General features: G+C 36.6%; 1 protein-coding gene across 1 annotated transcript; it reads right to left on the reverse strand.

The window, feature by feature from the left end:
• Positions 1–460: 460 nt before the first annotated feature.
• LOC104155701 (nuclear pore membrane glycoprotein 210-like) lies at positions 461–16838 on the reverse strand (the record flags this gene model as incomplete). Its single annotated transcript, XM_009706331.1, has 13 exons — positions 461–640; positions 1348–1410; positions 1737–1872; positions 2859–2986; positions 3698–3826; positions 6742–6843; positions 6979–7083; positions 9384–9490; positions 9808–10000; positions 11255–11428; positions 12727–12948; positions 15192–15337; positions 16640–16838. Coding segments are annotated over 13 exons (1884 nt in total), but the record flags the coding sequence as incomplete, so codon positions are not given.
• Positions 16839–18366: the final 1528 nt, after the last annotated feature.

An 18366-nucleotide genomic window follows, 5' to 3' on the forward strand; every position in this document is an offset into this window, starting at 1 on the left:
TCTATACAGCCTGCCTATAGCTTAAGAGACAATGTGTTTCTTAGGCAACGGTTACCTTCTTGACTTCTACTGACATAAGACGCTGCTAAACTGTGAGGTGATGCAGGCAAGGACAACCTTGTGCTGTTTTAGAAAGGCTTCTTTAGATGGGCTTTTCTAGATTTACTCATCAATTCTACAGATATCAGACTGTTCATAAAGTCTACCTGAGTTATCAGTAGAACTTTGTTTTAAGATACAGCAAGATTTAGCTATCTGTTGAAAGTATCACCTGTGTCAGCACATGTGTAAGTTCATAGATCAGGGAGTAAGAAACACTGATTTTTCATCTCCTTAAGGAAACCAGGAATCAAGTGCACAAGATAACATTACTAATGCAAAAAGACTATTTGTCCCTTTTGAGCCAAACCCATAAGTTAGAGAGCCTCTTTCAGCTCCAAACAGTATCATAAAACATTACCTGAGACACCATGACAAGATTGCCTGTCTCTGCATCAACAGCTTGCACCACTCCTGTTACCGTTCCATTCCCAATTGCCACTCCTCTGACAAGTCCAGTGCTGTTCACTGACGCAATCTTCTCATCATTGATGGAGAAAATGATGTTGGACTGAGGTTGAGGGCCTCCTTCTGAAGTGATCTATAATTAACAGCACACAAAACAACTAAAATTAGCCCATCAGATATTTGTTCTGGTTAGTGTTACAGGGTACACTAGAGGGAGGGTTTAACAGAGAGCATCTGCCACCTCTTTTAAGAGTCGGCCCAGCCTTAAATGGTGACAACCCCTTCCGTGCTCAGCACCACAATGTCTTCAGTAAGAAAAGGCTGTCTGAACCTTCCTAGGGCATCTCAGGGCTGATTTCTCCTGCATTCTGGTCCTTCCATGATGTTGGACTGGAAAATACGTAAGCTAAGCACAAAAGCAGACTATGTGCTTTGTAGAACACAATAGGCTGATGTTACATCCAGCCTATTGAAAGTTTCAGAAAAATTTAGCTCACTTTCTCTTCACCACACATGGTATAACTCTGCTCCGTGTTTCAGTTTGTAGAACTAGCCCACTGTGCTTAATTTCTTGGAGGTGACAGATTACTAACGCTGTGCTGGTATTTAACACTGGAAAAGCTGACGCTCCCTTGACACAAATAAATATGAAACCTTTGATCCAATACAGCAAAAAGAAGGTGGCTCAAGAATGAAACTATTCTTGTTAGGAGGAGTATTCAATGTGAATGTAGCTAAATTGCCAAGTTGAATATCTACTCCTGAAAAAATAGGTTATGAACATTTATTTTAAAATAGAAATTACAAAAAAACCCCAAGATATGTAAGAAGATGCCTTACCTGAATCATGGCCCCAATAATTAGGGTCACTTTCCTTGGCAGTAGTCTAAATGGGGGAAAAACCTAAAAACAGAAATATGTATACTTGTGTTCATACTATTTCAATCAGATAAATTATGTCACAAAACAGTACATACAAGTGTAAAAGTGGGTCTTCACTTGCTTAATTACAGTAAATTGAGCATGCAGAAACTTAACTCATCACTTGCAGTTAAAAAACACCATGAAATCTGAAACAGATTAGCATTTGGATAACTTCTGGACAGAATGCTCTGTTTATTTTTTCTGGCAAATTAATTACTATACTATAAATTAACTATGATATACTGTTGCTATTCTATCATAACACAGATTTTGTTTACGCATATATTTTGTTTGATATTATTTACTTCAATCTGTTGTGGAGCAGAGCTGATTCTTTGTCCTCTTTTGTCAGCAACAGTTGCGGTAAGACTAGTCTGCCCAATGGCTATCCCATGCACTAGGAAAGCAGCAGTATGGTCATCAGGAGCTTCACTGAGTGGGCTGTAGCAAAGAAAAACATTAAAATAGAGAAAGTCATTGAATAAATTACATGAATAACAAATGTAATTAATTTATTTAGTGCATAGCAGTTTTATCCTAAGGATGACTAAGTGACTATGTCTTAAGTAAAATTAAGGCAACGATCACATTTCTACTTGTAACATCATGAAATGGCTCTTTGTAGCCTATTTTTTATCTTAAAATGAAATACGTGAAATAAAAATGAAACAAGAGTGTTAGTTGGAACAGACCAAAACTCTGCCAGGGAGCCCACTAACAATTTGACCAGTATGGGCAATAGTGGCACAAGCCTTGATTACATACCTTGACACTATTTAATGGAGTGGGATAGATACAGCCAAGCAGTACTACATGGTGTATGCAAATACACACACATGATTTTTACTGATTACCTCAACACTAAAAAACAACAGTCCAAAAACCTCTTTTTCTGTGATTTTAATCATTGTGTTTAGACTTCAGAAAATAAGGAGCTTCAAGGCAATAGGATGATTTAGCCTACCTGTTTCTAAAAGGTTCAGTAACAGATAGAATCATAGAATCATCATAGAATTGTGTGGGTTGGAAGATCACCTTCCAACCTTAAAGACCTTAAAGATCATCTAATTCCAAACCCCCTGCCATGGGCAGAATGAGTTTGATAACATCAGATATGTCTTCACAGAGTTCTTCACCTGACGTTATTTGCTGAGTCACTGCTTTCAAGATGCATAAGGCTCCATGAAATATTATAGCATATGAATACTGTCGCTTTCATCAGTCAACAAGATTTACACTGTTAGCTTAGGCAATTTTCCTGGCAAATAACCATTTTTTAACAGCTAATTAAAACTTTACAAAAATAAAATAAATAAAAACTCAGTCATTGTATACTACCATGCCTCCAAGCCTATACCTTTACTCATTTTTTGGTTATTCTGCCTATAAACATATTTGCAGATTAATAAGAAAATCCATTAACTTACACAAGTGAAACAATCTGAGATGCTGCCCTTAGTTTTAGATCCATGACAGCAAAGTATTTCGCCAGAAAAGGTTTCTTAGAGTCATCCAGAACCCTGACATAAGCTTTAACTGTTTTTTCAATCTCCACCTGAAACACAGTTGCATCCAATCATTTTTCATTTAAACTTTTCTTATTTATTAGCATAAACATTTTCATTTTATTTTGTATTACACTATTAGTAGGGTATTAGAGATAAAGCCTCAAGGTTAGATTAGCACTGATTTTAAAGAATAATCCCTGCCAGCTATGGTTAGCATCAAATTAAATAAATTAATTCAGGTCTTTCAGCTGGCAAGGGCATAATTAAAACATCCAAAATATCAACACTTATTTTGTATAAGACGCACCCAAGCTGGCAAGTAAAATGAATTGGACTATTTTTTTTTTTTAATTTTTTAAAACATGACATATGAAAAATGACCTTGGGGCAAAAACTACTCCTAAAAGAATTGCTCTCATGCACTTTAAACAACAGGAAATGTAAATTAGTGTGTTCATATAAATTGTGAATTAACATTGCTGTGTAAATGCAAAAGTTGAGATTGCTGCCACACAGAACATGAAGTATGAGACACCTGATACTCTGAAAGACTTACAACCTAAGAGGATAAATTTGGGAGGGAGAAACAGAAACACAGGGAGATCAAACTATTTCTCTAAGGGTCATACAGCTGCAGCAGACGGCCCTAACCTAACCATCGTATCGTCTTGTACATGTCTCATCTTTATGTTCATGATCAGCACAAGGAATCAGGGCAATCTGGATCAGCTAATAATGCTGGTTTCAAAGCCACTAACCTTGTCAACAACTCGGACGTACAGTTCGTGTATATCAGATACATAAATTTCAGCTTTAGCTGGTGCAGGGAAAGCCAAACACAAGTCATGAATCATTACAGTCACTGATCCTGGAAGGAGAGGATGCACCTGCAATGCCAAGAGAAAATTCTATTATAGCACTTCTTATTTTCATTTGTCTGTCATCCATAGGATAAAATTTATATTACTTTCAGGTCAGATACAGTTGGATGTGGAAGTCTCCGAGCCTTTGACATAGATAATTCTTCCACCAAAGTAAAGGTAAAGCTGTAAAACACATGTAAAAAGTATCATACTATTGAGCTAATGCAAATGGCCTCTGGGCAGCAACTGAATTAACATATCTTAATCTAGAAGCGGTCTGGCATCCTCTTATTCTTCTGCCATCAGAAGGACAAAAAAACCCACAGCAAATCATTCAGAGCAATGAAACTTTTCTTAGTGGAGTGAAAAACAAAATGATAAGAAAAAAATATCAAGGACAGAGACCGTGCTTATAAAGCATTGGTATTGCTTCCTACAAGATTCATTACTTTACAGTTATTGCTTTTAATCTGAATGAATAGCCAAAATCTGGTGGTAGATCTTCCCAAGTAAGATGACAGCTGACAAACCAGGTATTTCTTTGATACAATTACTACTATTTTATTAATTGTTTATACAAACAATGTACACATTACATATCTCAGAATACAGCAAGAATCAAACAATGAGGAAAAACACCTCTGCTTGCAAATACAAGCCCTCAGACCTAGGCACCAACCCCAAAGTCGTCTCCACACACCCTCTCAAGGCCATGCATCCACACCTTGCTCACATCATCTTTGCAGTTCTCTTGCAATTTGCCTGACCTTGCCACACACCTCAGGGATGATCCCAACTATTCTCTTCATCTTCACAGGTACCTTCACTTTGGCCAGAGACAGCACAGATATTTGCTGTCCTATTCTATGCACTCATCTGGCTTCTGAAGATGAACTCTGAAACAAGGGGTGATGGACAGCCAGGCCCCCCAGTTCAAAGGAATTTAATATAATTCATAGCATTACTTGGCAGCACCACAGGAGTGAGCAGTAAAAGCAGTGGGGAGAGCTGACATTTTGTTCTTTGAGGGCACCACTCTTACTTTTGCCTCAAAATAAAAAGGAATATAAAGTTTTAATAACTGTCAGCTTTCGGAACAGCGGCAGTTCTCAAAGCAGGTGGCTAATACAGGTGCTGGGGACAAATACATTAACACACAGCCATGGAAAGTAGAGAAGGGGATGTGGCCAGGAGGAGGCAGCCAGCACAACCACAGGAAGGACGATGTAAGAGAGCTCAGTTTGGGCTGGGAGACCAGAGAAAAGATGCTACCAGAGTGGAGGGCCAAAAGGGAAAGCAGGGCTAGTACAACTTACAAAAACTGTTCCTGTCCCAGCTACCTCTTCTGTTCTCATCTCCTATTAGGTGTCCAGACGCTCCCTAGCATACAGTATATTTCACTGTTTACCACTATTCATTGTTCTCCCATGCTACCACCCATGTCCAGAAAAGCTGCTGTGTCAAAAAGAGAATAAGAGGTACAAAATTTATCCTTGGCAGCACCAGTAAAAAGCCTGAGAATCACTGCTCTAGATAACTTGAATTTAGTTTCTCAGAATAGTTTACTATTGAACCATCCTGGATCAGCTTAGCTCCACTGATACCTGCCATGACATCAGTCTGGCATGTCAGACTGGAACTTGCCGATTTTCTACGCAGATTATTCTGCTGGCTTCCATAGAAAGAAAAATCCATAGGAGATACTGGGATTTAACTCAAATATAGCATGCAGGACTAGCAAACTTTTAAAATGTTGGGTTTGGGTTTTGTTTTGTTTTTTCAAAATGGTTTTTAAATGTGTTAAAAAATGGGGTTTTCTCTCCTTTAATCTGACAGGTAGTTAAAATAAATCTCTTTTTGTACTTCACAAAGCCTGTCTTGTTGGCAGCGTTCCACTACTTAAGTTCACTGCTCTATTCTGAAATTATCTTGTGTACATCAGTTAAAGTACTGCTAAACCCATGAGGGAGATCTGACTGAAAAACCATTAAGAGTTGAAACAGTGTACAATATTCAAAAACAAGCTCATGTCTTCTATTTTTTCCCCACCTCTGTGCCTAGCTGACTTGGTTGGAAAAATATTCCCACCTTACACTTCCAACAGTTAGAGACAATCAAAATGTTTCACCAATACTTTCCATATTCTCAACAATGAGAAAAAAAATAATCTACCTTTATCATCATTGTTTCACAACTTTATCAATGTTATTTATTACAAGATAAATCTGTAAATTATGGATTTGTAAAGACTACTCTTTAAAACAATTTGTGTCACTTCCAATTCTTGTCTAATGAAAGCTACAATGCAAATATACAGTTTTATTGTTGTTCACTGTAGAATGCATCTCATTCCTGGGCCTGGATAAAATGAAGCATAACTGTAGTTTAGTTGCATCTTCTAGTGGAAAAGTGCGTTAAAAACTTAATATGGAGATCAGAGATGAACTTTTTCATAGATATTCATTCACAGAATCAGGATGAAATACTGTGATAGCAAAATATCCTGAAATAGCACTAGAAGAAGAATTGAAGATTTCAGAAGTATTGGCCTACAATATTTTTCTAGAAACCAATTAATCTTTTGTATAACACTTCTGAATAATTTTGTCACATTATTTTTCATTTTGTGTTTACGAAATCAGGAATATTTTACTGCAAAATTGTAATGGGTAAAGAACAACTTGGTACTGGCTTTTATCTTATACAGAGCATACGTATACATCACAATTGTAGTGAAAATTTCCTACACCTGAAACTATATCTGAAATTGCTAGTGCAAAGATCCCCTGTCTGAAGCTTGACTGTGACAGGCGAACACATCCAAGATTCAGTTATTGCCTCTCTATCTACATGTACTGGAAAATGACCAATAGTGATGAAACTGCAGAACGATATTCAGATCACCAAAGAGATATAAAATAACAAAACACTTCACTCACCAAAGCAATACCTTGAGTTTCCTCATGAGCCACTCTTACAACATTTGCAACACTGGTATTAATGAAAAAATATCCAGAACCTTCTTTGATGAAAAGTTCTGCCTGCAAAACCAGAAAAGCATGCAAAATCAGCTTGTATCTTTCTAGTACATTGCTAAGACTGGTATCCTGACACATATCATATAATTTTTTATGTTTTCCTCCCCGCAGTTCAAAAATAGCAGAATAATTCCTTACCTGTATGTCAGGGTGATTGTAAATGGAGACATCAGTAGGGTTCACTTTTACATCTTCCACTAGTATCAGTTCGATACTGGCAGACACTGGTAGAAGAGGTTCATACTGAAAGAAAAAATTCTAGCTGTTATAGCAGACACCAAGAATCAGAAAACGGTGCAAGTCTCTTGTATATGCAGGGAAGAATGTTTAAAGCAGATGAACAAAGAGTCAGAGCTGGAGAAGTTGAGGTTAATAGAATGTCCAAAAGATCTAGTAATTGGCTCAGCTGCTAGCTGTCTTGTACAGGTAAGGTCATATACAGGACACACTGTTGTGTTCTGCACCTCCGACCAAGACAAAGAACAAAGGCCTATGAGTAAAAGATGTAGCAGGATCAGTTAACCAAGTCTGACATACACGACAGGATATTAACTCAGAGACATGTTGTAAGTTCATACAAATTGATAAAGCATAGAGTCAGAATGTTTTCTTCTACTTCAAGGTCATCTTTTTAGGATTCTTTCTAGCAGGCCACCAAAAGAAATTCTTCCTTAAATGTAAGTACATAAACGCTGGACTAGATGCAAGTTTAATCATTCACTCATAATAACATTAGCTTAGAAAGGGAAAATGTTTTTAGAGGAAGTTAGTATTATGTACCCATTTCACCTAATTAATAGAATTATTTCCTTGATGTAGAATCTTAAAAAAAACCTAATGACATAATAGGATGCTCCACTCAAACATGGAACAACAATCAAGACATCTTAGTATACCATCTATTAGATTTTTATTTGTGGTTTTGTCTGTAAGAAAGGTGTAAGTATGGACAGGTGTGAAGCAGAATATAGCAGTCAATTTCTAATGTATTTGAAAAAAGCAGACAAATTACCCGATTTTAAAAAAAACAACACATGAACCTATCTAACTGTAGCAGAAATGGTAGCTACAACTACCCTTCAACTATCAAACAGATTCCTCCCAAACTTAAACACAGAGACTAGAACTTAAGAGAATTCTAGTGCCATTGTACATGTACATATCCCACACTGAAATACAATAAACTTCTCTGAACTGAAGGCAAAGTTTAGAGAATTCACTTTTCTAATTATCTCTAAATGTAAGAAAGAATATTGAATATTGGTTTAATAAAACAGAGCACAGTGAATTACAAAATGATTGCAGAACACCAAGTGTTCTTATTACAACTCAATTTTCTTAAGAGAAAAAAAAAGATAAAGAACCAAATATCTTAGGTGGCAAAGTAACTGTCTCTCTAATCTAGTAATTTTGACTAAGTTATAATCAAATTCTTCAGTGGAAATGTGTCTACAGCATGCTTCCCAACAAGAGTAGACTGGAAACCTCACTGAAAAGACAAGAACCAACTGGCAATACAAATCATCTTCCAAAGAAATTTACCATCCAGATGCCAAACCTTGGACATACTGACAGAAATCTAGGCCATGGGATATTTCACATTACTAGTGTCCATCTGTTACCTGCTTTGAATTAAAAATACTGTAACCTCTAGCTCCATATTTTACTCTGTCTCAACTCTATTTTCATGGTACTCGATTCAGAACCACATATAGTCAAAACCCGCTTAAATCTTGCTTAACAAAATTAAACAGAATTTCAATTTAGTGAAACAGGATTGCATGTCAGGTTGTTCCATAGGTTGAAACCTGCATTTATATTCAGTTAAAAAAAGTGACACAAACAGAAAATTGCCATCTGTTTGCATCTGCCTTGTTTGTTCATCATCAGTACCTTTTGCTGTTGTTCTTCCTTGTGTGGTGTATCTACAAACTAAAGTATTTCAGAGAGTAGCTAATGATTTGTAAAATTAGAGCCTAGGTTTATGGCTGGCACTGTACAAATGAGTAATCTCTCCCTTCCTTAATATCAATGTGAGACCAAAGAAAAAAAAAGGAAAGAGTATTAGTCAGAGCTTAGATTTTACATATGGTCCATATGAGGATATCAGCCAGCTTTTGCTTTGCTCATGCAGAACCTTTCTACCCAGTTTTGCAGTGGAAATAATACATTTGCTTTCCCCAGTGACAGCTGCACTAAGCACATGGTTGCTTTAGTGAAGGGGAAGCAGCAGAGATTCACCAACTCATTAAAAAAACGAAATAGAAACAAAACCAACTGAAACAATTCTTTGTAATCCCCTTGCCCAGATTGTTTAAAAAAAAATTGGATATATTTGATACGGATAGCAGCATGAGGAAAAGCAGAGGAAAGCAGGAAAAGCCATGAACATTATAAAAACATTGTGGTATGAGTCTGTCTTCAGAATCAGCTATGGAGCTGCCTTATTTTTACATTACTAGGCACTAAGGAAATAATTAGAGGAACACTGTACATTAAGCATCATAGCAAAATGGGAACAAAACCACCAGAGTTCTGAGTACCGGTATTTTTACTTTAGCTGCCTTGAGATGGGATTTCTGATACCCTGTTGCAGTTGCAGAGATGGCAGTTGTTCCAGACTCATGATGAACTAGTACAGTTTGTAAGCCTAGAATCAAACAAAAAGTCAAATAAATGTGATTACGGGGAAGGAAAAGATGAAATGTACACTGCTAATCTCTTCCATTATCATTCTAAACAACGATTTTCTCTCTCGAGAATGGTTCTGGGCATTGGGTTTGGGTTTTTTTGTTGTTTTTTGTTTGTTTGTTTTTTAAATAGCACACACTTAAAATGCATGTTGAGGATAAGCTGAAATATTACTGTAATCTGCAGTCATTTCTTTTATCAAGATGAGACATTACCAAATAGATTTAATCCTGACCTTCTTCAAATAATGAAATGCTCATTTAAACTAATTCATACCATGCATTTTCTTTTGACCACTTCCATCTTCTTTCAGAGTCAGCTCCATTGGCGTATCAGGCTCAATATTAGCTAAGGACGTTTTTGTTGATTCCCAGATAACACTAAGAGAACTGAAGTTATCAAATCTACTGCCCTGTTGGTCATATGCAGCCAGATCCAGTACTGGATTGCGATAATTTGAAACAGGAACCTGAAAAAGAATTAATACTTTGAACTGAACAGATGCAAGAGGATTTTTTAATCATTAAAAGGAACAAATGTATACCAAGTTCCATGAGATTTATTATAACACTCATTACATGAGTAATGTTCATTAAAATGAGCTATCAATGCAAAGTCATTAAGCTGTATTTCAACTGCAAGGAGATTTTTTGGGGGGTGGGAGGGTGGGGTTTTTTTAGCCAGTGAATTACCCTAAAATAAAAATCAAACCACTCAGCTTAACTATGTCGTCTTTAGAATTCAAACAAATAATGAAAAATACTGCTATTTGTCAGAAGACATTCCTCAAAATTCTAGTGTTCATCTTGTGAAATGCCTTAGCAATAGCGGTGTACTGATGTAGTCTAACTGACACATAATGGAGCTAGAAAAACAGGAGAACTCTGAAGTGACTTATAATACACAAAAATCTCCTTCTCATCTTGTTATTACATAGAAGTTACTTAAAATTATTCATCAACTCAATACACATTGCAGTTTTAAGAAATTAGGATGACTTTTATATTTGCCTGGTGATATTAACATGACAAAACACACAGTTTACTCAGCAGACAACATGTGACGGCACTCATTAGGATGTAGAACAGAGTTCTTTATGCTTGACAATCTACACGTATGCATTGTCCACTTATTGTGACTCAGATTTCCAAAGCTGAATACATCTGATGTCACTGAACAATACTCACTGTATATGCTTACATAGGTATCTTCACATCAGCAGTGTTTTTGCCTTTACTAATAAGACACACACAAATTTACACTCATGTAATAACATGTGTATAGTAAAATATATCTCTAAATACTAAATAGAATAGTTAGATTAGAATGAAGTGGTATAGGGAAAAAGTACTTTCCTTAGAAACAGCCGCTGGAAACATTTCCCCCCTCTTTTTTTTTTTTTAAAAATAAAAAAAGAGGTTTATCTCAAGTCAGAAAGGCTTCCTCACAGTGACACTTCCATGCAAAGTCACAATCCAAATGCTTTTACATATACTCTTATTTTCTGGTAAGTCCCTTTATAAACCTGTTTGAACAATCACTGCAGGAAACTCACATTCAGACTGACCTCTGCAGAAGCAGACAATGATACCAGCGTGGCCCACAACACTAGAGTTACTGCTACTCTTGCAGCCAGTCAGATGCTTTATTTCGTATGTGGAGGTCCAAATACTGATTTTAAGTTATAAGAACACATTCTTTTCCTGTCACTTCTCAGACTTACCACTTGCTTGTTTTGTTGTAGCAAAGGGCAGGAGAGATCAAGCTGAGGACTTCCATAAACAGGAGTCAAAGTGAGTCGTGAAGGGACAGCACAGATGAACTTCACAACAGCAGGCTCAACTGCTGGAAAAGGGTTGGTGATTGTGGGGTTGTTTCCAACTGTTAAGGCAATAACCTGTACAATTATGAAAACAAGCAAGTGAGGAAAGAGAGAAGGACTACTGAGTTCAGGCATATTCTGCCTCACAGATCTCAGTTACACTCTGATGTCAGAATGAACAAACAATATGATTCTCGGGAATTTACAGCACCATTAAGACACAGGAAGATGTAAAAGGAGCTGCATATTTCAAGAACAATTCTATACCATTATCAAAGTACTATTCCTGGGAACTTTTCCTAGGTATTCAGGTTTATGTCTATCAAACTTGATTCAAACAACAAATCTTTTGTAACTTAAAAAGCTAACAGGCAGATGTTTTTTTGCAGAGTGAGAATAGAACAGCCCAAAGACAATATTTATAGTCACTTCAGTGTGTTTAAAGACATCTTATGTTTTATTTTACATTCCTTTTTCTAGCCCTCGACAAAACAAAGTGAATATAAACACAGAGAATGCTATCCCAGCAGGCTGAGGTAGCTCTGGTTACCTGCCTTATCCACTCATGCACTGATGCTAGCCAGAGCTATGTAGATGTGATCTGTGCTGGACAACACTGAGGACAGCCAGCCAATGCATGCACAGTCATAGACAACAACAAAAGTTGTTCCTTTCTGTAAGTGCAAATTCAGAAATAGCTGCACTTTGTGCAGCATCCGCTAAGGAAATCAGTTAAACAGTTTGGCAGTCACACCAAAATGCTTAGGCTTTGCAGAATTACAGGAGAAAAATATTAAATCAAAGCTAAATGCTTTATAGACTGGCTGGGGTGAGTAAAGCAGGGTAAATCACTTCTGTGTGTTGGAGAAAAAAGACCAGGTGGAAAATGACTACAGCCACTGCCACAAAGACTGCACAAATATCAGAGAGCAGTAAATTCATATGGCTGTCATTTGTTTGAAAAAAAACAGCATTCCATGGAAGGTAACTTGGTTAAGAGAAGCAGGTCAGACAGAAGAGTCAGTTTACTGCAGTAACCTTCTGCTATGATCCTATTTATGCAACTGAAGCTGCACTTACTAGGATCTGTTTAACGCATTCTACAAGATAAGGTTTCTGTGATTTGGCTTTATGCTGCAATAAACTCATCATAAACCACTTTATAACATCATGTTACAAAATGCTCACTCTAAAACCTGTACCAGCATCACAATGCATAAACAATATACTTACTCAAGTACTTTAGTGGCTTATTATAAAAACTACTTGTTATATAAAAGGTACACGGTATCATAAATCTGTCTGAAGCCTGTTCTCAGTTGCCTTAGCTCAGCGTTTGATGGAGGGCAACACAAATACCTTCTGGAACTTACTTGCTCTCCCAGGCTTTTGCAAGACACTCTGACCCAGTGCTGGAGGTTATTTCGAGATGTAGGAGGTCCAAATAAAGACAGACCAATACTTTCTGCATCCTCAGCAGTGACGTTCCTGAAGAACTTTGAAGGTTCTTGTACCCATGGTCTAGGTCCTCCTTCAAATAACATATCTTTAGAGGAACCCAAAGTCACTAAAGCAACAGACAGAGGATCAATAGTCTGTAATGAAAGAATTAATTACAAATTAATGATTCTATTTACACATAGTTTGGTTGTACTTTGCAAAAGAAACTTCCTTCTTAACGGAGGAGCTATCTTTGTTACTTTGATGAGGCTATGATTTTTCCCACACAGTGGTTTGTAAGCATGGTTGTTTAAGAACAGAGTTGTACCAAAATAATTAGCATCACCTACAAGAATTCCGTCCAGCTGGATTATATTCAAAGGAACTCATGAATCCAAAGAAAAGTTTTAACTACATTCTTATCACATCTCTTTCATGAAGAATTACAGCAAGAGAAAGACTTTTAATATACTCTTCTAAGCACATGCAGAGAGATAGTATTCTACATTTTTTAAACAGACAGTACGTTAAATGAATGAAATAATGTCAATTTTATTTTCATTTGACAATGCTCTCTCCAGCACAGTGCTGCGCATGTAATTATTCTCCTAAACAAATTTTACTTCAAACCTCTACAACAAATTCTACATTGATGTGCATCACTGGCACAGCCTGTGCTGTTTATCATCATAGAAATTAACCTGACATTTTAACACACAATAACCATTTGTAGCTTGTGTTCTGCATCATCATGTTACTTAGATGTTTAGTAAGAAAGAAATAGCAGCTAACATAAAGGATGGTTCAATTCTTTCCATAGATACATTTTGGTAGGAAGAGAGAGAAGGCAAGGGTTGATATAAATGTTCCTTCTCTACTCCCACTTACTCCCTCGTTGTATTTGTAATATAAAGGTAAAAACCCATTGGAAAACTATGAGATCTAGTCTCAAGTGTCTGCCTACCCTTTGACTCCTGTTTATCTTTCTCTCACTTTCCATCTTATAATTTATTTTTTTTAAATAGATACTGGATAGAAAAATTCTGCCTTCCATTTCTGGGCATAATAAATATTTCATTCTACAGAAAGGAGGGAAAATAATGTGGAAATCACTGTTCTACATTTCAAAGAAAAAGAAGTTCTTCACTGAGATATCTAAGCACAGATTATATTTTTAAAGTGCACTTAATCTACCCTCCTTGTCACCGTGTATTGGCTCTGTTAAGTACCCTAGAATCATTTAACTTCATATATGAATACAACATCTCAAGGGGCTTTACTAATAAATGTGAATGATACCATACATATAAAAAAATCCTAATTAAAGGGACTATTTCTCTTTCTCACATTGCTGCCCATAATAGAAAGTTTACAGACTCTGCTTAGGATATCTCAGCATCTTCAAATAATTATACTAGCTATTTAAGATATTTGACAGAAAAGCATATTTAAAAAGTAAAATCATCATTACAGTCACAAATTTGTACAATTTGCACAAACTTTTGTTCCAGATTTGGGGGAAAAAAGCTACGGTCAAATGTATTAGACTTCAGCTTTGCAGATTCAGTGCTAGGTCTCTGAAGATGAGGGTAACACAAACATACTGTTTCATATTTCCATATATTGACCCTATAAACTCAAGTTTGTTTTTCCTGTTTTCTTTAGTGAACTCTCCAACAGTGAAATAAGTTTCTCCCATTTGTAGGGAAAAAAAGCATAAGTTTTCACTGCCATATAGGTAAGCCAGCTTTGCCTTCTTGCAAAAATCAGTTTATATACTATGAAAGCAGAAATCATAAGCTAGGTCTACTTCCATTTCCCACTATGGACACAGAATTGTGACTGCCCCCTTATTACCTTATTAAGCCAATTGTTAATCAGTTCAAATGGACAGTCAAAAAAAAACCCTATTTGAGTCTCATAATTTTTCACCCATCTAGAGTCTGCTGAAAAGTAAATTACTAATTCAGGTGTGCTGTGCAAAACAAGATATACATCCTCACTCAGATGCCGGTTGACTCCTATTACTGTCCTGCATATTTCTTCAGAGGGCAGCAACTGTGACTCTTTTGCCAAAAGTCTGAAAAATGGGCAAGGATATCAAATTCACTTTTCACTTCAGAAGTTGCAGACAATCTGTTAGTTTGCTATCACACTACTCACTCCTCTATAGTTGTTTTGCAATGTCCATGTAGACAAACTCTATTTTATATATATGCTCCACAGAGAAAGGCTTAAAACACAGTTCCCCCAAACAGTCCATAAAATCTTTCCTGTGAATCAATCACCCACATCATTTTCTTTAAACATACTCACTACATAATATCAACTTGCTATTTGTCATTTAAAGGCATTTTAAGTGATGGATTGCTTTAAGGAACAGCAAAAACAGACTTACTTTTAACGGTAAATAAGCAGCAATGGTGATGCTAGCACTGAGGTGGACATGACCATGGGTGTAACTAACAACAAGTGCTGTGTATCCTTGAGTTTCAGCTTTCACTCTGACTCCACTACAAAAATCAGCAGTTGGCTTAAGCCTTCCTGTCAGATAAATTAAAAATACATAAATACATGTTTGGAGAGAAATGCCCAAGCATTTTAATGCAAGTTCAACATTACTTTTCTTGACAAAAGCATTTCCACCAGAAGGAAGTAGAGATGTGTTCTCCAACCAAATGGGTGAAAATGTTCATTACTGTCTTTCACCTCAAACCCAACACTTACCAAAGTATCCATGTCTCACAAACTTCTTTATTTTCATACTGTCCTAAACAAGACATGAGTTTTCACTCTGGTACAAACTAATATATCTTCTACCTCTTACTGAATATTTCATCTTGCTGTTCTAAAATGAAACTGCCCCGTAATTAAGCACAACTAAGTAACACTGCTTAGACAAGCTTTCCTGCATAGAACAACTTGAACTGTAGGCAATACATCATTTCTCTAGCTGAAGGCAAGGTATTTTCATGAAATTTCTCTGCTTACTTAGAGGACATTTAGGGGTTTGAGAAGGGTCTACTTTTTCTTTTTTTGAAACAAACCGTACAACAGCATACTACATAGTGACATTTAAAATAGCTGCCTCTCAGGCAAACAGATGGTACAAGGCAGACTGGTTTTACTGGCTCAATAGCACAGGAAAGAGCTTCCATACCAGAGACACTAGGAAAAAATTAATAGTACATCTGAATAACATACTGAATTCAGACACAGGAACAAGCACATTGCTCAGCGTCCACTTAGCCCAGCAACATTAATGTCAGTTTTTAAAAGTAACATGCATACTTCATACTCTTAATAAACCTGACAAGAGGCATTTCTTAAAGCAATGAGCTTAACAATGACAGAGCTTTGGCAAAAATTAGGCAGCTGATTGTCTTAGTTCCTTATGAGCAAACAATGAACAGTATCTTTATAGAACTGAAAGTATTGCTGGACAATTTGGGCAAAGCAGTTACTAATCTTAGTGTTCATGTAAGTCTTCCAATGCTACCTCAAAACATAATGCACATGGACCCCTCTTACGAGAAAACCCATCAGCTTTGTTATAAAAGTATGTTAAAAATGCTAAATCAGTAGAAGGACATACAGGAGACTACACCTTATCCAATAAAATAATTGCCAAGATGCTTTCAGGGTACCCCAAAACATCAAAAATGTCAAAGGGAAGTTCTGCATAAAAAAGTAAATACACCCTCAGAATAAAACTACTCTGATTCCCCACCTCTGAAGTTAAGCACCTCTGTGGGAATACTGTACACAGCAATTGAAACAGTGACTTAAAGGAAATCTGTGACTTAGCAACATTTAACTTTCAAGACAGTGAGGGGGTCAAATCACCTTGAAGTGGCCTGAACACACCACGGTTTTCTACTTCCACAACTAGATCAAAGTGTGAGCAGTCGCTCAGTGGGACCGTCTTGCCCGTTTCAACATTTGTTAGGCCGTTAATTCTCAGAGGCAGCTCCAATATTTGGCCAATACGTGCTTCAACTTGACATGGTGTGAACTCCATCCCACTAGGTTCAGTTACGTACACCTGAAGGAGGAAAGAAACACAGGACAGAGATGCATGAACACAACCCCACTACAAGGTACCAGAAAAAAAAAAAAGAAAAAAAAAAAAGACAGACTTCAATATGCTCTCTGTATTTTAATTAGCCCTCTTGTATACTTCTCCCAGCTGCTAACTTCCCTCTGATGGCCATAAACAATTCTTCTCAGATTCAACATTGCTTTTGTGTTTATCTGCTGCAGAAAGGTATCAGAAAGGGCCAGGAAAAGCTTGCTACTATTTTAGTGCTCTTTTCCCATAACAGTCCAAGTTCACATTAGTTTGGTGATCCTTTTACTGCTACTTCTATAATTCTCTCTTCTGCTTTCTTGATTTTAAAGCATGGACTAAGTTGTGTGATATCTCCAGGAGGTGCTATCACCAACTGGGACAGATTTAGTATCCAACCTTGACTTTCACAGCGTAAATATTTGAGCTAGACCTGACACAGTCAGCAAGGCTTCCCAGCGTCCATCACTCACAGCAGCAGGTATGTAGAAGTTAAGGGAATTAATGACCCAAACATTTCCTCAAAGGTTTCCCTCCCTCTTTTTTTTTTTTCTTGCATTTCTGTTGTCAAAACATTTTAAAGGTGTCCAAGGCCCACATTTCCCCACAGTAATATGTCATCTAAAATAAGTTAACAAATATCTACTGCCTAATCTGACAACCTTCTGCTTCAACAAGTAATATTTATGTGAGAGAGACTTTTGAAATCAAAAGGATTACTTTCAGAAATAAAACTGGCAGAAATAGCTCTTCCATGCTATTATAGCTGGTATGGTGATGAACAAGTCTTAACTGTATTATTTATTATTCTGATTTGCTACTTTTTCCATTAATGTTAAAGACAGTCCATCACAGACTGACTGTATATTTCGTAACAACACTATGATCAAAGCTTTTCATTTGCAATACCTTAACTTCCTAACCATCTGCAAATGGCTTCAGCAGAGAATATTGAACCATATGGTACAGACTTAAAACTGTAATCCTTGTGGAACGTAATTAACTATTCCTAAAACTTGCTCACTGAGGTCAGTAAATACAACTCTTCAGAGTTACTCTACAAAGAATGCAATTCTTAACAAAAGCATTCAAAAATAACCTATTCAGATTATGCAATACACTGCTCTGAAAGCTCACATGGAGGGAAGTATTTTTTCTGTCTTCAGGCTTTGACTTATGTTTGAGGATAAGAAGTTTTAACTGAAAAATATTCATTCCTGTATCTCCTAGTGGTAACTGTCACACTGCTAAAAAGCAGCATCCTGGGTTGTCCAGAGAACAATTTCAGACCAAGCCAGCAAGCTAGATTCTGCACAAATTTTAATTTGTGTCATTATTTTAAGCATTTAAGTTGTTACTTTAAGCATGAAGTTTAGTACCTTTCAAATCCTTTTTGTAGAACTGACATAAATAATCTGAGCACAAAACCCCACGCTAATTTGCCCCTCTAAAAACCCAGCATTAGTAAATGCAGCTATTTCAAGTAAAATTTGGTTAGAAATAT

The sequence above is a fragment of the Cariama cristata genome, unplaced genomic scaffold, assembly GCF_000690535.1.
Source record: "Cariama cristata isolate BGI_N322 unplaced genomic scaffold, ASM69053v1 scaffold41968, whole genome shotgun sequence".
In the NCBI taxonomy this organism is placed as follows: Eukaryota; Metazoa; Chordata; class Aves; order Cariamiformes; family Cariamidae; genus Cariama; species Cariama cristata.